Genomic DNA, 20,837 nt, shown 5'->3' on the forward strand with positions numbered 1-20,837 from the left:
AAGGGAAAGACACTGTTTCATACAAACAAGCTTTATTTACAGTAATGGGTGGAGAAAATCACTATTCGTGTATCAGAACATTGATTTTTCAATCACTTTATACATTATATTTGTGAATTATGTCCGTGATAACATGTTCTGCTCCAGTCAGACTGACTTGGCACAAAAAAGGCACGATAAATAACAAAAAAAATGATTAACAAATAGTTTTTAAAAAAATATAAACACCACAAATCAACATCCCCATTTGTCATTTCCATGTTACTAACTAGTCTGAGATTTAACAACACCATAAAACGGTTCTTGCCATGAGGTACGGGACGATAGCTCAGTTTCAGAGAAGGCCAAGAGAAAGGGACAACGAAAAACTTCAAGCTTTTGTTGTGGTGGCTACGTTTGTGGCCTGAGTTTGGCTTCATGTCGCACCAAGCCACCTTTTATTCTGAAATCAATGTTCTGGACTTATACTGTCATCAGATCAATAGCATCCGCACCATAGAAATCCTCTCAAAGCTGACAAGTACCCAATTTATACTATATAAATACGTAGGTCAACAAATGCATAGCATTTTTTTTCATGAAATAGCACTCATACGGAGAACATTAAATCAATAATAATCATTTAAAAAAGTCCATTCCTGTCCAGTAGGAAATGTTTGCATCTTTTTTTATTTCTGCCAGGACCCGTCGTTAGTCATTTCCTGTACGGGCAGGTGTTTTTCCACGTGTCCGTTTGTGCTCTTGGCCTGCGGTGTTGTGCTTGTGTTAGATTTGGGCTCATTTGGAAAGCTGTCCTCATTAGATTGTTCCTGAACCGGGCAGCTGAAGGGTTCGTCTGTCCCCCCGCTGCTGCCCAGTGATGTCTGACTGACGTAGACCACGATGACCTCACCGCTGAAGTTCATCACCTGCCCGCTGGAGATAAAAGTAGTGTTGTTGTTTCCTGTCACCTGACCTGACAAAAATAGGCAACGCATCAGAACTGGTGTTAGCGGAAGGTGGCAGAAATAGTATGCAATATTTCCATGAACTAAATATTCATTCCTTTCCTGGAGACAAATTAACACCAGAGTTATTTTAGTACCACTGATATACTATTATAGTTTTTGTTAATATTTTGAATTGGATTTTATTTTTATATTTACTAAATTCATTTTTTTAAATATTTTTGTTGTTGTTGTAATTTTAGTACTTCAACAAAACTTATTTTATTTCAGCTAATTTCTCATTTTTGTTTGGTTTCATTTATATAAATAAATATATTTTTAGTGCTGTCAAATTGATTAATCGCAATTAATCGCATCTAACATAAAAGTTTGTAAATATATAATGTGTGTGTATGTATATATATATATATATATTGCTGTCAAATCGATTAATTGCATCGAAATTGCATAAAAGGTTTATATAATATATGTGCGTAATCTGCGTATATATTTATATGTGTGTGTGTGTGTGTGTGTGGGTGTGTGTATAAATATACATATACACATAAATATATATACACACATATATATATACAGTGTTGGTCAGAATTATTTGCCCCCTTGGTAAATATGATCAAAGATGGCTGTAAAAAATAAATCTGTATTGTTTATCCTTTTGATATTTTATTACAAAAATTAGCAAAAATCTAACCTTTCATTGAAGAAAAGAATTGAAAGTGGGGGGAAAATCACATTATGAAATAAATGTTTTTTCTCCAAAACACATTGGGAACAATTATTATTATGAAATACTTTTTGCATCCTCCTTTTGTCAAGATAACAGCTCAGAGTCTTCTCATATAATGCCTGATGAGTTTGGGTACTTTTTTATTCCTGTATGAATCAAACCCGTATTAAGTGTTTGCTGCCAAAAAGCTCTTTTTTTGTTTTGTTTCATATGTCCATAGAACGTTTGAAAAGTAACTGACACTACTGGAACTTCAAACGGGACGGGTTCTATGGTCAGATGAAACAAAAAAAGTACCCCATGTGTAAAATGAAATACTCTGCTGTATATTTAATGCTGCGGGCCTAATTTCCTGCCAGAGGTCCTGGACATCTTGTTCAGATATATGGCATCATGGATTCGATCAAATACCAACAGGTAAAAAATCAAAACCTGACAGTCTGTGCTAGAAATCTTATAATGGGCCATGTTTGGATCTTCCAACAGGACGAATGGGTCACATGAGCACAAAACCAAGCATCTGCAATGGCCATCCCAGTCCCTGACCTGAACCCTATAGAAAATGAGTGGGCTGAACTGAAGAGAAGAAGCGCCAACATGGATCTGGGAATCTGAAGGATCTGGAGAGATTCTGTATGGAGGAATGGTCTCTGATCTCTTGTCAGGTGTTCTCCAAACTCATCAGGCATTATAGGAGAAGACTCTGAGCTGTTCTCTTGGAAAAGGAGGATGCAAAAAGTATTTAATAAAAGGGGGCAAATAATTGTTCCCAATGTGTTTTAGAGAAAAAACATTTATTTCATAATGTGACCCCCCCCCCCCCCCTTTCAATTCTTTTACTTCAATAAAAGGTTCGATTTTTGTATTTTTTAACAATAAATGATCAAAAGGATAAACAATGCAGATTTATTTTTTACAGCCATCTTTGATCATATTTACCAAGGGGGCAAATAATTCTGACCAACACTGTATATATATATATATATTTATATGTAATAATATATATATACACACATATATTAAATAAACAAAACTTATATATTTACAAACTTTTATGTTACAACACTATTAACATTAACCCTGATTAACACTCCTGGAAGTTGAACAGGAACATTTTCAAGGGTAAACATTTAGCATATTAATGTAACCATATTATTTAGACATACAAGGAAACGGCTTTGTAGTCTTGCTGATGTCTTGCGTGTGAATACGCTGCACTGCTACTTTAGATGTTTAGTGGTCTCCATAAATAGTCTACATTACAAACTGGAAGCTAATAATGCCACATAAGCACTGACATGGCAAAAAAAGCTGTTTTTGTGTCAATCCCTTTTGAGCAACGAACCAGCTTCCTTCCACTTAAAACTTCAACATGGGCAGATTGTATGGTTCCTTTTTTTTTCTCTCCGAATATACACACAGACTATCAGTGACTCACATTTCACACATCTTTTAGTCATTTGCCGCTATTCCATAATGGACCCTACTCCCACTCTTTGCTGTGGCTGCCTGCCATGTTTTCACAAACACGACTTACTGGAATGCACATGACCTGAATGTGCTTGTTCTAATTATTAATACAAGATGTAATGCGTTATATTATAGTGTTCAGGTTACTGTGTATTTACATAAGGAATTACTGAATAATACTAATGAGCTACACGTTTATACATTGTGTACTTCCTTTGCAGAGATATAATTAATAACAATAGGATGGAATACGAGTAAAACAGACACTTTGAAATAACGTTATTGAAATGGAAACATTTATTTTGCCAATACTTATGATTATAAATCTAAATAATAAATGATATAAAATGTAAAAAAAAAAATGTATTGGGGGGTGGGGGGGTGGGGATTGTACTTTTTAAAATGAAAAATACAATAAAAACAGTAATACTGTGAAATATTATCACAATTTAAAATAACTGTTTTTAAAAAAATATATATTTTAAAATGTGATTTATTCCTGTGATGGCAATTTACTCATTCTTCAGTGTCACATGATCCTTCAGTAATCATTCTATTATCCTGATTTGGTGCTCACTGCTCAATAAACATCTCTTATTAATATCAATGTTGAAAACAGTTGTGCTGCTTAATATTTTATTGTGAAAACCGTGATGCATTTTTATCAGGATTCTATGATGAATAGAAAGTTCAAAAGAACGGCATTTTTGTAAACAGATCTTTTCTAACATTTTATTGTCTTTACTGTCACTTTTGATCAATTTAATATGTCCTTGCATCCTCTCTTCTTCTCTCTCTCTCTCTCTCTCTCTCTCTCTCTCTCTCTCTCTCTCTCTCTCTCTCTCTCTCTCTCTCTCTCTCTCTCTCTCTCTCTCTCTCTCTATATATATATATATATATAATTCATTCATATTTATTTAATAGATTTTTATATATATTTTTACTATTATTTATACAAATAATTATGTTTTATATACAATTATATAATATTATTTATATATTAATTTATTAGTAGTAGTTACATTTAAAGAAACATACACATACAGTGGTGTGAATAAGTTATTACCCCCATGCTAAAGTTGCCTAAAAAGAGGAATAAAAAATCATCTTTTGGAAATTGATCTTAATGCCTTAATTAGAAAAATGAGGAAAAATCCAACCTTTAAGGACACCAATTTTCTTTGTGTATGAATAATGTATCATAAATAAATAAATGTTCTTCCTTAAAATACAGGGTGCATAAGTCAGGCACCTATGTTAAATTCCCATAGAGTCAGGCAGATTTTTATTTTTAAAGGCCAGTTATTTCATGGATCCAGGATAATATGCATCCTGATAAAGTTCCCTTGGCCTTTGGAATTAAAATAGACCCACATCATCCCATTCCCTTCACCATACCTAGAGATTGGCATGGGGTACTTTCCATAAGATCATCTTTCAATGCAAATCAAACCAGCTATTAGGCTAACTGAAATAACACCATGCCAATCTCTAGGTATGGTGAAGGGAATGTGATGATGTGGGATATTTTAATTCCAAAGGCCAAGGGAACTTTATCAGGATGCATATTATCCTGGATCCATGAAATAACTGGCCTTTAAAAATAAAAATCTGCCTGACTCTATGGGAATTTAACATAGGGGGGGCCTGACTTATGCACCCTGTATTTTAAGGAAGAACATTTATTTATTTATGATACATTATTCATACACAAAGAAAATTGGTGTCCTTAAAGGTTGGATTTTTCCTCATTTTTCTAATTAAGGCATTAAGATCAATTTCCAAAAGATGATTTTTTATTCCTCTTTTTAGGCAACTTTAGCATGGGGGTAATAACTTATTCACACCACTGTATAATAAGGGCTGTTTTCTGGCACTTTTAAAGGTTTCACATAGGGATCCAGTGATCTAGAAATGCAATACATAGTGAGTAAATCAATGCAATACACCAGCTGATACAGTTTGCTAGCTCGGCCATCTGTTTCCAAAATGACTCCCACAATGCACTTTTAACCCACTATTACTGAGAGGTCATGACTTTCATCATATCATACTGTTTTTGCCCAATTGGAATAGAATCGCACGACAGTGCTTGTAAATCTGGCATAAACGTGCCAAATGAGTTCAACAGAATCCTGTGTACTGGACTATGACTAGCAACAGCTTCGAATACCTCAGATGCACAGACATCTTCTCATTTATTTTGTCACTATTTTTGCATGTGTTAATGTCTTACCAGATGTGAGGGCGGCATCTGAGCACTGGTTCTGGTACTCCACGTCAGGGTCCGACAGTTTGTGGTCGTCGCTGTGGACCAGTGAAAGGCCCTGGTCATTAGCGCTGACAGACGGCAAAGGAGGAACGGTGGTGGAGTCTATGCTGCAGCAACAAGGTTCGTTCTGTCTATACAGCCCCTCGACCAAACCTCGGTCCCCGTAGACGCCTCTGATCTCCGACATGGCTTCCTTGCCAGCAGGGCTGCTGTAGTCCAGATAGAGTTCCTGCGAGCGCTGCAGATCCACATAATCGCATGCGGGCAGGCCGTCCAGCGAGCAGCTCTCACACAGCAGAGGCTCTTTCAGGCCGATAACCTGCACGTTCCCTGTGGCGTCCCCTGTCCTGCAGGAGCAGCACGACGCCAGGCCCGTGGCTACCAGCTGACTGCAGTCCTCGTTCTCTCCGACCTCTATGGGCTCCTTCATGGAAAGCACACAGCTGCAGGAGCTGCCTGACAGGGGGGACGACGGCCCGCATCCGGAGTCCACGCTGGAGCTCCCCGACGAGGTTTCGGCTCGGTCCTGGTCCTGTTCTTGGTCCGTGCAATCTGACATTTCTGGGATGGTCAATTTGGTGCTGGGACACATGATCAGGGACTCCGGAGGGGTTCTTTCTTGGCAGATTAAAGGGTGGGTTTGAAGACCGTTTCTAAAGTGATATGAAGTTGTCACAGTTTCCTACAAGAAAGCAGGATTGGTAAGTCTTTATGCATCGCTAGGTTTTGAAACTAGTTTTCAGATATTATTACTTACCTGTCGATTCCTACTTCCTTTTAGGTTTTGGACGCAGGTGCGTAGATTTACTGTGGAGTCAGAGAATAAGCTTTAATTAACAAGATAGACAGGAATCTACCACAAATTGTAGCAAACAAACATGATCCTGAACAACATTTACCTGAGAGGAAGTTCAGCTTATCTTTGCAGCAAAACAAGAAGAGAACGACCAGGGATACCACGATGATGACTGAGAGGATGGCCACAAGCACCCAGGGTGTCATACCTGAGGACGTTTAGGTTTATTCGTTATTCGGAGGTTCTCAGTTATTCAGGTCATCATAGAGGGCTTAGTAAAGTTTGTCTCTGTTGCTCAATCACATTTATTGCTCTTGGATGAGAGGCGAAACTGCTTGAGCAACAAAGAAACACATCCAGACTAATCCTCCCAGACATTACAGATACCAGCCAACACATAAAATATGGGTTCCTAGACATTTTTAGCTACTTTTTAACCAATTTTTACATTGACTTTTATTGTAATCTGACATTGCCAGATTTTAAGGAATAATATATATATATATATATATATAAATGGGGTGGGGGGGGGGGGGGGGGGGGGGGGAGTTAGAATATCCTTAAAGACATTTTTATCAGTACTTTCAAGAATTTGGTGCGTTGATTTCCAAAAGATGTGACATCATTTCACAATATTGCTGTTTTTAATGTATTTGTGAACAAAAAATTGTTGCTCCGGTGAGTAGAGTTTAAGAGAATTCTTTCAAAAATACTTATCAACCCCAAACCTTTTGAATGGTAGTGTATAATCAACAACTATGAGGCTGAACATAAAGATTTTTTATAACCTACCAGGAGAATGGAGTCCACACACTACATCTGTCTTAGTGCTTCCTGGCTGTTTTTCGGTCTTGCCAATAGCTTTACAACTGGAAGAGAATCAGACATATCAGGCGAAATAGCCTGGTCACTTCTGGGTTGATCTGTCTCAATTTTCTCCTCTAAGAGCAACCACAAATGAAAGAAGAAAAGGGGCTCTTTCTAGGGGAAGTGGTGAAGGAATTAATCATAATTCCAGAGTGCGGTAAGACTGCGGGGGCTTTAAAAAATGACAGAGCATGCCTGAGACCTTCCCCAGACAAAAAACGCCTGTGAGAATGAGAGCTGTGACTTTGCAAATGAGGCCTGTTAAAGCATAGATCTGCATGTGTGACTCATAGGACAGGCATCTTTGTGGCATACACTCCCAACTGTTGTTAAACCTATTGAGCTGTTATTGTAGTTTTTTAATAAGAGCTGTTATTGACTTTTTAAGCTTAGATAGAGAGGCATACTCACTCTGTCCATTTCTTGCAGGATTCTATTGATATAGAGTCTGAGAAAAATCCAGGTAGGCAAGTCACACAGGAAGCTCTGCCAGTCTCTAAAATGAAGAGAGAGTGATATAGGATTATAGACAGAGAGACAGACTTACACCTAGACAAATTAGCACACTTAAAAGCATATTACAATTTATTCTTATTTATCATATCTAGATAATAGTTTTTTTATTCACTTTGGTACTATTTTCACAAGGTGTACATTTTCAAAACTCTTAGTACCAATATCACAATAGATCATCAAAAGTGCACTTTTTTTCAAACATTTCAGCATGTTTTCAACTGTGTTAGTACAATACACAAAATATCCTTTTCACAACACAAAATAAGTGTTTCATCTATATAAATAATTCATTCAACTGCCTTTCATAAAGCTCTTACAATCAAACTTTTGATTTGCATCTATTCTCGTTCAGTTCAATTTGTCTATTATTTAATCCAGCTGCACCTAATGGTTGATCAATGAATCATTTGGTACACCTATATATTTCAATAGATATTGATTATATAGACAGTTCCTATAAAACTTGTTCGCAATTTTCCGATATGGATAACCAAATGTAATGAATTCTTTTTACATAAGTGATTTATAGATAATAACCACCACTATGTCCAAAGTGTGTGCACATGCATGTGTGTGTGTGTGTGTGTGTGTGTGTGTGTGCGTGCGAGAGAGAGAGAGAAAGAGAGAGAGAAATTTGCAATTTGTGAACATAAAGCAGGATAGAGTACAAGGAAGAGGAAACAGTCAGATTGATCAGAGATGCATCAAGGGAGACAGATGGCATCAAATACAGCATTTAACATTACAGTATGTATGCCATGTGATACTGTAAACAGATTACCATGGTAGAGATTTTCACATTACTGTAACTCTCCCCTATAAAGGTCAACTACAGTATAGATTCAGTCATATGGGACAGTGAGAGCATTTACTGTACTGCCAGCAGACTCTGTTCTAGCACAAAAAAAAATCACACCATTTGATAACACACTAGATAGATACTATTACAAGCATTATGGATTCAATTACATAAGTTAGGTAATGTAAGTGTATTTTCTAATGTGGCATCTGTAGTCTATATTACTGTAATTATTTCACCAACAAGGGTGATTTGAAACATGTATCTTGCATTGTCTGCTGTTGAATGAAGTGATTGTTAAAACTATTAAATTTAAAGAAGATCATACTGTTGTGTTTCGGTGATTAAACTAAAGGTTCTCATTACATATTACAATAATGAACTGAAATGTGTATAACAGTAATGAAAGCATAGGATCAGTGTGGCGAGCAGGACGAGGCAGAGGGCCGTGAGAGAACGGCGCGAGGCCGGTGGCGTGAGTGATAATGAACGACACCTGTGAGACGCACCAGTCTCGTATCTCTCACGGAGGAGCGGAAGCATAAAAGAGGAGCGACGACTGTGAAGATCGAGAGGCAGGTGCGTCTCACAGGTGTCGTTCATCATTACAGTTTTTCTCAGTCGCTTTGGTGCATTTCTCACATCACTATTTACATTTGCACAACAGTTAGTTCAACCTCCACAACATTTAGTCATTTGTGCACATCATAGTAGCAGTTTCTCATTCCTTACAACAAATTGCGAATGCTTTTGGACATGCATCAATTGCTTTCATACAACTCTGCTGTTTTATAACATTATCATTTGCTTATGTCGTGTTAGTCAAAATTAACTATACTTGTGAATGCTGAATAGTCATTCCATATAAAACGAATAGTCCTCATTTCATTGCTTGAGTCATCACATACAAAAATGTTGAACTAGTTGTCAAAATCTGTCAAGCAAATTAAAAAAAAAAAGAGATATTTTTTCTTTCATGAAAATGTCTCCTAAATTTAACAGTTTCTCTCAGGTGAACTTATGTGGCCAGCAGAGAGGAACGTATGGATGTGCATGAATGATTTACAGTACTATGTATGTTGTATGTTCAGTTCATGTACTGCAATATTGTTTACAGCTGTGCACAGCTCTACCCAAAGGGAGTTTATGTTTGTTGTAAATAAAGGTGATGATACACAGGGCAACTTTTTGAGCAATGTTGCTGGGCAATCTTGCCGAGCGATTGTTGCTTGGGCACTTTCCCATTGAAAATGGGCAATACATTTCTATCTGGATACTTTAGGTCGGTTGTGGGGCCTGTGTCTCATCTGGTTGCCCGTTGACGGCAACATTGCCCAGCAACATTGCTCAAAAAGTTGCCCTGTGTATCATCACCTTAATGTATTTTTTTCTTTTGGACAATGCTGTGAACAAATTAGAATTGCAAAAAGCATATGCAGTAAAAATGTGAAACATACATATTCAGTGTCTTGTACTGTGAGTTACCTCACTAAATACAGTAATGTGTAACTTTACTGTAGTTTTAAAATGGCTGTGCAAATAGTATATAGTGCTGTCTTGAGCATTTTCAGGTAGTGTCACCAAGATCTGACTTTTTTGCATTGGAAAACATTTACAGAGTAAACTGTCATAATGAAAACATGACAAAGCCATTTGACTATCTTGTTCATAAACAATGGTGTCAGGACTTTTCATCTTGATGACATTGACACTTTCATTGACATGAATACTTGCTTTTGAGGAATGAGCTATCCATTTTGAGCAAGTGACACGCATTTGCAGGTTATCAACTAGGTTTTGCAGTTTGTACTAATTGTTTTGAGAACTGCATTAACTGTTGTGCAAATGTAAATAGTGATGTGAGAAATGCACCAAAGCGACTGAGAAAAACTGTAATCACGCCACCGGCCTCGCGCCGTCCTCTCACGGCCCTCGACCTCGCCCTGCTCGCCACAATCAGGTTTTGAAATAATTACTATCTGTGTTAAAAGTGTGATCAGTTTAGATTTTTGTACAAAGAGTTTTGAAAATGTACACCGTACTTGTGAAAATACTACCAAAGCGAAAAAAAAACCCGTAGCTTTATTTCCTTTTTATTTTTCAAACTCATTTTTTTTTCTTCTCATTTGTATTTCTGTTTTTAGCATCTTATTTACTTCCTGTTGTATAATGTTGTATAATATTGCATTGTCCAGTTCAATTTTGTTCTATAAGCAGTGAAAATATTGTAAATGCCAATCAAGCCTGGACGGACGGATAGATAAATAGACGGACGGACGGACGGATGGATGGACGGACGGACGGATGGATGGATGGATGGATGGAAGGATGGATGGATGGATGGATGGATAAACAGACAGACAGATAGACAGACAGACAGATAGACAGACAGATAGACAGACAGATAGACAGATAGATAGACAGATAGACAGATAGATAGATAGATAGATAGATAGATAGATAGATAGATAGATAGATAGATAGATAGATAGATAGATAGATAGATAGATAGATAGATAGATAGATAGATAGATAGATAGATAGATAGATAGATAGATAGAGCCTATAATCTACAAAGTGTAAATGTCAAGATACTAATGATAAAATGTAAACTATAGTGTGTCTACATTCATTTCTGAGAACTGTATTATGATGTTCCTTTCCATTTGGCACTAAACCTTCCCAAACCACAGAGCTGGAACAGCCACTGATTTACTGCACTCTCAATTACGGGTAAACTTCATCTATCTATAAGCCACATGATTAATGTCTCCCACTTTAAACTTCGGAATGAACTTACTAAAGGATAGTTCACCCTAAAATGAAAATTCTGTTATCATTTTCACACCTTCCATGTTTTTCATGTCGTGAACTAACCATTTATGATTTACCAGAATACGAATCTTTCTCATTTGCCCATAAACATGTTCCTGATGAACTTTGTGTAGAGTGACCACAAGCTCTTACCACCCATCACGACTCCTTCTCCCGCAGGACAGTTTTTAATGGCCTCACAGTACTCGCAGTTGATCAGAGAACAGTGGAACCCCTGCTTGCACCGACACGGTTCCGCCGCGGTGGGGTTGTGTGGAAGGGTGCGGTTAAATCCTTTACCTGCAGAGGAAGATCGATGGCAGGTGTTTAAAAATAATGCCAAATCAAACCATACTCTTTCTTCACACGCATTATGTGACACTGACCCTCATCGCAGAACTTCTGAGGAATACACTTAGTGTCACTGTTCCAGTCCGGCTGGTACTCATCACGGCCACAATCACGGCACTTTGTCGGACTCCCGTCGCAATGGGCAAAAAAGTATTTTCCTGCATTCAAAGGAAAATCTTTCTGAATTAAAAATGTAAAATGGGTTTGCAAAAGGTCAGTTAATACATATCACAAAAGATTATATTCTCTATTTTTTGGTAGAGGGAAGTCATGGTAGGTTATAGTTCTTGTGGGTGTGTGAAGGCATCTTCCTCTTTCTCTCATCCTTCTGCTTTTCAAATGGGAAAAAACAGCCAATTTTGACCTGATCTTGTTTTTCCCAGACATCAGCTTCACTCACACCATAAAATGAATGAATGAATGAACGGATGGGTTGTTTTTGAAGTGTTCTTGATAGTATGATTAACTAGTCTGTATTACTGCTCACCTGGTTCACATTTTTGGCAGCATCCCCCATTGTGCTCGTACTCATTCTGTTGGCAGCTTATGGCCAGTCCTGCCTGAAATGAAATGTTTAACGATAGTTAAACGAACATGATGGCTTTTGTATGATAAAATGCTTGTGATGTTCCTTATTTGTAAGTCACTTTGCATAAAAGCATTTGCTGAATGAAGTAACATCAACAGCAACAAAGATGACTTCAATATCATAGTAAGATATTAATACGATAAGGTCACCCATGGGAGGTTTTTATATTATTTTTTATGTTTACCATGAGAGAGGGGTAGTCAAAATATGAGTAAATTGTGTCAAAAGATCAGACCTGGTGTCATCGCAACAAATTAAAGAATAATTTGTTAAAATATCAATAATGCAATAATCAAAATCTGTCTGTTTTATATTACATTTACACAACCTGTCAAAAGAAATTAATTACACTACCTTTTTTTTATAAATAAATTAATACTTCAGCATAAGGGATGTCTTTCTAAAACAATATTTTAAGAATGGTAGAGTATTTTCTTTGCTGATATTTTCTTTCCATTCCAATATAAAACAAACAGCAATCTTCAATTTTCCGAGCTAGGTTTATAATAGCTTTTAACCAAAGGGTCCAGACTTTTAGTCAACATAAAGTAATTTTAATTTTGAATAGTCTATTTATTCTTGTACTATTGTGAAATGGGCTTTCTTGAAAAAAAATGAAGAATTGATGCAATGGCATTCAGGCATTTTGTCTTGTGTCTTAAGCATTCAAATACTTTTTTAGGGTCACTGTATCTCTAGTCCGTTGGGTGATTTACAAAAACTACACAAAGTTTGGCATGTTGAAACATTGGCTCTCAGAATGAGAATCTATAAGGCAAAATGCTAATTTGAGTGGTAAAAGCATCAGGGAATGAAAAAGAGTGGGGGAGTGTGTGTATGTGTATCTGTCTGTATGTGTATGTGTGGAGGGGGTGTATTGCCCAATTCGGAGGAAGAAAAAAACAAGAAGAAAAGCAAAAAAAAACACCCACATCCCTCCAGATACCACAAAGGCATTCCACGGTTTAACAGCAGGGCAGAATTAAATGCAATCCTTTAATTCAGCGTAAATCTGAGAAAAACCGTCCGTAACTCATATAAAAGACAATAAAAAAGAAAATAGTGCCAAGCTCAGCATACTGGGCTCTCGGTGAAGGTGGAAAGGACTTGGCTGAAGTGTTTCTTAGATAGAAATAATGCTCAAATTCAACTTTTTTGCACAGAAAAAAAAATGCTTTCAAATCAGCACCATTGGCAAAGCCTTAGTTTTCTGTATTCTAGCCAACATATACAATATATATTTTAAAAAGCGAGAAATGGAAGAGAAATAATTTTTGTTGGGGACTATAGAAGATGATTTATGAAATATGAATGCTTTCTTTTTTCTCTCTAATTTTCCTATGTGACCAGGATCAATGGATTTATCCATCATCAGAAAAATCCATGGATATCATGGAAATTCATGGGGAAATAATCCTTATCAGATTTGTTGATGACAACAAGCTTTGTCAAAACAAGTGACTAGTGCAGTTCACTATAACAAAAAATCAGGAAGGAAAACCCAAATTTATTCAAATGATGAAACAGGTTATGTCCTTTTACATGAAACTTGATATAAAACAATGATTTTTACTGTATGTCTAATGAAAATCATGAAATGAAACATGAAACATGTATACTTGAATACTTGAAAATAATCTCCTTTTCGTTTTTGTTAAGACGTTGATCATAGTTAAAGATGTTATTCTGAGGGTTTTTCTACCACTGCTGAAAAAACCTAAAGGCCTTTTGATGGATGAATGTGAAAAAACACAGGAAACCAAAGGAATGTTTACAGTTCATTTCTGAACCTACATTTGAATGTAAGGCTATACTCAGGCAACACAACATATTTTCATTGACTAAATATATAAGCCCATGGTCAGTGACGCCCTGAAAAATTACATGTTAGAAAATATACACCGGACATGGAGAAATCTTTTCTCACAAGGTCTCACCATTTTGAGCTGCATATGGCAAAAGCACTATAGAGTTCACTACAGTTCTAATGATTCAGTTGCTTTCCTTTGCATTCATTCTGTTTATGAATGCAAAGGAAAAGATAACGATGAGGTAACAAACATAAAGCTATGCTGTGTTAACGATACTAAAGTCAAATCAAATAAAATCTAAACAAAAACACTGAATCTGAAGAAAATTATTCTCCCTATGGAAGGTTGAAAGAAGAAGCACCATTTCCAGAATTAAGTTTCCAGATCATTTTCTTTCACAACTCTACAACCTGGCAAACACAAGTTCAGGCCTGCGTGTGATGCAACAGAAAACATGTTAAAACTTTTGACCTGACAGGACATTAGACAACTAAGAAAGACAATTGAAAGAATGAATGAATGAATGAATGAATGAATAAATGAATGAATGAATGAATGAATGAATGAATGAATGAATGAATGAATGAATGAATGAATGAATGAATGAATGAATGAATGAATGAATGAATGAAAATGGGCTTTGACAAAATAATACGTAGGCTTTCAGTAAAATTAGCTCATTTCACAAACCAGAATACAGAAATATGTTACGAAATTCCTACAATAGGGATTTTCTTAACGTTTACATGGGAAAAAACATTTCACTGCATCATGTGGCCTAATTCAATCAAAAAGGTCATATGTAAATGCAGTTTGGAGTTTTACACAAATCCTGGGAATGTAATGATAATTTACATTTGATAAGCATCAAAATTTGGCTGAAAAATCCAATGATTCCTTATAAACAAAAAACCCACACACTTCACACTTATGGTTAAGAAGACCATCCAAAACAATGAAAAAAGCAGAATCCCAGAAATATTTACATGGAATTCCCCTCAAAGTGTGCAACAATTCAGGGAAAAGTGCAGAAAAGCTAATATCTGACAGAAATCTGCTCATGACAGGGAAGGAAAGAGTTTGGATGCGTCTCAAAACCCAGTGAGCGGATAGTAGGGTACATTTTTAGGCAGCGTGAGCCAATTCGCCATGCAGTGACTGCAGACTGCAGTGATGGGATATCCCAATATCCCTGTGAAAGATCAAGTTACATACTTAGGAATTGTAATTAATAAAGACCAGAAAACAAGATGTAAACTAAATTTCGATCCTCTAATAATGAAAAGCCAAAGGAAACTCAATTCTTGGCTGCAGAGAGACTTGTCAATAAGAGGAAGAATTCTACTCTCACTTTTAAAATTAATTGGCTTAAAAAATTCTCATAAATAATCCCTCTTCACTTTGGAATATTATCCCTAATTATATTTTCTTTAAGTAGGTGGCCTGAATTTTCTCCTACTTTGTAACTATAATGTAACTAAGATCCCTGTCAAACTCTCTAATTTTCATAAGCAGATGCTCTTGGCATGGTCCCTAATATACAAACACAACTTTTCCCCACACAGATATTACTTATGGAACAATAAGGATATTCTCTAGTCTACAAGAATAAATCACTTTTTTTGACAACTGGCTCAAAAACGACCTTCTTTTAGTTGGACAGCTTTTTAATTCACAGGGCAAACTTTACAACTATTTTATTTTTTACAGAAATATAAAATTCCTATAACTGCAAATGAATATGCTATTGTTTTCAATACAATTCCCTCTGGAGTGTCTTTTCTGTTGCAAGGTTCTACATTTCCATGGCCATGTACTTACTCTTTGAACCTAACTGACACAATGATCGGAAATGTATGCTTTTCTGTAGAGCAACAAAAAATTTGTTTATAAAATCAGAGCTCTCTTCCAGAAAGAGATAATGACAATTCCTTATGTAATACCACACTGGAATAATATTGTAGAGAATTTACCGTGGGAAAAAGTATGGTCTTTGTCTCACAAGTATCTGCTTACCAATAAAGTAAAAGAAATAACATTTTATTTAATTCACAAATGTTACCCAACCAAAGCCTTTCTTAGGAAATATAAGTCAGACATTGAAGTGAATTGCTGTTTTTGTCACTCTCCTGAGGAAGAAGTCATTCACTTGTGTTGGCAATGTACCCACACAGAGAAATTTTGGTCAGATTTGTTAATGTTTATCCAATCTTATTATGTAAGTGACTTTTCTTTCTGTTTTAAAGATGTTTTCTTTGGTTTGTTTGACTACCCAAAAGAGAAAACAGGACAAAATATTACATACCGGTAATTAATATGTGTTTCCTTCTAGCTACATTTCACATAAGCAAAAATGTACTGGCTCTAAACCTCTCTTTTCTCTATTCACAGATGATCTAGACAAATACATGAAAACTATCCAAAGCTCTGGTAATCCCAAAGCATTGAAAACTGTATCTCTATATTCATCCTTTTTGTCCTCTTAAGGTAAATGCATTACATTCTTGTTTTTTGTTTTGTTTTTTTTACTTATTTGTGTCTGTATCTTTTTGTCTTTTTTATGTTTATCTGTATTTCTTTAATGCTTAGTAATGTTTAATAAAAAAAAATAAAAAAAAATAAAAAAGTGATGGGACATTAAACTAATTTCAGCGAAACGGTTCTTTCGAACAGTTCATTTAATGAACCGGTTAAAAACAAAACGATTCATTAATTCTTTTGACATCATCTGGACTTCACAAATGTGTGCTAAGTTTGTTGCAGCCATAATCTTAAATTAAACATAATAACAACAAAAAATTTTCACTCCAAGTGCTCATACATTACCCGATCTCGGCTCATTAATACGAACACGAACTAAGCATTTTCGAAAGGCAGAGACTGTTTTGTTCTCGGTTCAATGAGCAGCTTTGAGTTGTTAACACAAGAACCGTTTGGGCCGATTCAGTCAGATCGAACGAAGCGATAGACCGGTTCTAAAGATTCACTGCAAAGGTCCGACTCAAAAGAACAAGTCGTTCACGAATCTTAGATCGCCAAATGTAGCCTACACAAACCATTTTCCCAACAAAGTGCTGAAATGAATAGTTTAAGGCAATTTGGCATTGTGAGGATGAGGATATACTACACCAAGAATTTTCCAGTAAAAAGAGTGAAAAATAATACTTTCCCGGTCATAAAAAAATTCCCGGTTTAGCCTATATAGCCTAATCCCGTGCAATTCAAAAATAAAGTTTGGTTTACAGGAATCATCCGCAAAAAACATACCTGCGTGCATAGAGCAAGGACGAAGTGTGTGATCCATCCTTGAAATATCCAACTAGCTGAAAAATTCACTCTCATTATTCTAAACTTTAAAACAGGACTCTGTAATCTCAGCTTCACTATTGTTGTATTGTCCAGTGAGGATCAGCAGCAGACGTCTGTGCGCTCCTGGATGAAGGGATGAAGCTCCAGACTGCTGTAGGTCATTCCCAGAGAGCATGTCCCATGATGTTCACTCACTCACCAACGCCTCGACTGCTGCTCTCCCTGTGTTTCCACTGCACTACTGTCATGTGGAAGCTGCTCAGTTTCTTACACGCTCCTCCCAGTTCTCGTAATCAAAGTAACGTTATTCCACATATAAACGGGGTGACGTTCATAACAGCCAGACAATCACGGCTGCACTTTATTTTACAGTACGTTCACTTACAGTGTAGACATATGAATGTACTGGGCAATATAACTACATGGGTTAAGGTTAGTTTAGGGGTCGGTTTGGGGTTAGTAGGCTACCTAGCTATTGCAATAAGTACTGTACATGATCATAGTATGACTAATAAAGTGCTGCCACAATCATTATCTGTCATTATTGTTCAATTCTGTAGCACTTTGGTGCAGTGAAGATTAAATAAATTACTTTTGAAGTCGTAAGGTAGTGTGAACACCCCATAAATCAAAAGTTTAATATGTCTATTTGCTGGTGAAAGCTATGCAACAGCTCAGTGCTGGAATACTGTAATGGAATGCACTTGACTTGCCATTCCATTTCCAGTGTGGTGAGTGAACTAATATCAGCCATGATTTCTGATATCTATTTCTAAATGTTAAAACGTGTTATGCAAAATAGGATTACAAATAAAACATACAATGTAGTATATAGCCTATGCTGTTTAAAAATATGGGAGTATATACTGTGCAGAATTTAATAAGCACGTATTCCAATTTGAACACTATAAAAAAATGATATGATCAATAAGTTATGACAACATTAGGTTTTTACATTGCGAGCAATTTTAAACTTTTTTTTGCAAGATTCAACTAATTTTGAAGTCAATGTAATTTAAGTTGAAAATGACTTTTTTTTAACTTGGATGATTAAGGCAGAACTTATGGTAAACAGATAAAAAAAGGACTCATCCCCCACTACACAGATTTTCATCCAATCAAATGTTAGGTTGGCAGAACTCAAATGATGTGCAGGAGTGTGATCATTTTACAATGTTTCAAACAAGGCTTATCCAGTCAGATTTTATAACCGTTTTATTAAAAAGTTGTTGTAAGTAAATAAATATTGAATTGGACCTATACTATCTTTAACACAAGAGCGGGCGCAGCCATTTTTTAGGCTACTTGAATGTGCAAGGCTTCTGGTGTCGTTATTTTAGTTGTACAAACAGTTCTATATGCTGCTTGATACTGCAAAGTGCAAACTGGTATTTGTCTATTATTGTAATTTATTATTACAATCATAAATACACTGGTTTGTAGCGCAAACAAGCAGTTTGCCATTTACTGTGTTTAAGAGAAACTCCATGCATTAACTTAAATATTTTGTAGGCTCCTGCTTTTTCCATTTATGTCAGTGAATAAACCTTAATTTCCCTCAAGCTCACTTGCTAATATTCAAGAGTATAACTCCTGTTTCTGACAGCCGTGTAGAACATGTAACTGATAAGGAAACTGTGCACTGTTTCTCCAGATTGGTTTTGTGGTCCTGGACCAGAGAGTTCTACAATTCTCAGAGGAATAACATGTAGCTAAATGATAAATGTTTCAGATTAAACTTATGGTCCACTAGTGTGTGGTCTCTCTGAGCAGAAGGTCACTCTATTTAATGCTAAACTGTGAGTTGTTTGCCTGTAATTCTTATCTTGCTTAACTGTCAACTCATAATTGCTCACTTGGCATCTGTCTTAGAGGGTAAATGGGGCAGATACACGTATAGCAATGCTTTCGGGACATAGCCTAGGTGGGGTGTTTGAAACATTGCCAGAAGTTTCGCTAAATCACCATCCTCTCGCTTTCGAGCACAAAGTTGCCGTGTCTGTTCCTTTAAGCCCTCGCTGCCTGCTTTGAATAACAGTCATCAGTGAAGCTCAAGGGCATGTTTCGGCATCCATGCACTCTCCTCCATGCAGCCACCGCAGCACCCTGCATGCAAATCAGGTGTACTTGGTGTCCTCGATTCCTGGAGCCCTTTCAAAGCTGCTGTCAGGCAGTTGTAGAGATGTCATAATAGACCGATTGTACTAGCATGAAAACAAAAACAACACCCAACCAACCCAACCTGATGTGAATATGTTATGATTTTTTTTATTTCAAATTCATTCTGATATTTTTTAGGGGGCATAGTCAAGAAAAGTCAGGGGGATGCATGATATCCTGATATTATAACAAAGAAAAAAAGTCTCTTTTAAGGAATTAAATGCTTTGAAAGAAAACCATAAAAAGTACTGTAGTTTGGTATAATTTTTCATCATTTGTAAAAAAAGAAAAAAGAGCTTCATTGCTTTTTAAAATGTCAAAAACTTGCTTGCGAAATCAAAGTTGTGTGGTGCAACCAGTATGTAGAACAGGAAATGACATCACTGAGAGGGGGTCTGCAGACCCTTATGACTGTCAAGGTCAGTAAGTCTCTTAAAATCTAAATATGGAAGCCATTTCCACAACATATGGACAAACGTCATATTTTGGTTAATCATAATTATGACAAACTCACAATTATTACATAAAATGTCAAAACTATGACATGTCTTAATTAAGAGATAAGTCAAAATTGACAAATGGAAAAGTTAAGTCATAATTGATGCAAAAGGACAAAATTAGACACCAAGTCAAAATTATGAGAAAAATATGTATGACAAAAGTAGAAAGTATAAGATACTATTTAATAAATTAATTGAAATTATGAGATGTTGAAACCAAATGCTACTCATAATTTTGAAACAAGTCAATTATGACAAGTAATTACAACTTTGTCATAATTATGTCTTCTCATTTTGACATTTCGGAAAAAGTTCAACTTACACTATATAATAAGGACTTCATGTAATTGTACTTTTATCAATTGATCTTTAGTTTTCTCATAATGCAAATGTTATGAAACTGCTCCGAGATACGAACGTTAAGGATCCAAAAGCAGTATTTATTAAAAGGGTAATCCACAATCGTAATCCACGTCCATGCAAAGGTCATACACAAATAAACAATCCAAACAATGACTGAGATAAGGGCAGATGTAAAGTGGGAAATCCAAAAGGCCAGGCTGAGAATCAAAAAAACAAGACATGGGAAAACCAGAATAGAAGGCTCAGTACCATCAACAGACATGCAAGATCTAGCAGTGACTGATAGACCGGGGCTTTATACAGGGTGACCTAATGAGACACAGCTGAAAACAATAATGGAAGATAAGTCCAGACTAAGGTTGATGGGAAATGAAGTCTTTGATGGAAGGGCAAAAGCTTGTTGGTGAACACCTTAATGGCTTCATGTGCAACATTCATGTAACAAAATCTAGTAGTAACTGATTGACCGGGCTTTATATAGGGTGAGCTAATGATGAGACTAATGAGAAACAGCTGAAAACAATAATGGAAGATGAGTCCGGGGAA

General features: G+C 36.2%; 1 protein-coding gene across 2 annotated transcripts; it reads right to left on the bottom strand.

The window, feature by feature from the left end:
* Nucleotides 1–215: 215 nt before the first annotated feature.
* Nucleotides 216–17,504, bottom strand: tnfrsf11a (tumor necrosis factor receptor superfamily, member 11a, NFKB activator). 2 transcript variants are annotated; one of them, XM_056248812.1, is made up of 10 exons: nt 17,227–17,503; nt 12,047–12,119; nt 11,595–11,717; nt 11,362–11,508; nt 7,491–7,575; nt 7,005–7,081; nt 6,316–6,420; nt 6,174–6,223; nt 5,381–6,098; nt 216–955 (listed from the first exon to the last, which is right to left on the bottom strand). In XM_056248812.1, exons 1-10 carry the CDS (start codon nt 17,299–17,301, stop codon nt 669–671), a joined length of 1,740 nt encoding a protein of 579 aa, XP_056104787.1. In that variant the 5' UTR covers nt 17,302–17,503; the 3' UTR covers nt 216–668. The 2 variants fall into 2 exon arrangements, with proteins under 2 accessions (XP_056104787.1, XP_056104788.1); XM_056248813.1 differs by having other exon boundaries at nt 745–950; nt 17,227–17,504.
* Nucleotides 17,505–20,837: the final 3,333 nt, after the last annotated feature.

This window comes from Rhinichthys klamathensis, unplaced genomic scaffold (assembly GCF_029890125.1).
Source record: "Rhinichthys klamathensis goyatoka isolate OS25496 unplaced genomic scaffold, OSU_Roscu_1.1 h1tg000059l_1, whole genome shotgun sequence".
Lineage (NCBI taxonomy): Eukaryota > Metazoa > Chordata > Actinopteri > Cypriniformes > Leuciscidae > Rhinichthys > Rhinichthys klamathensis.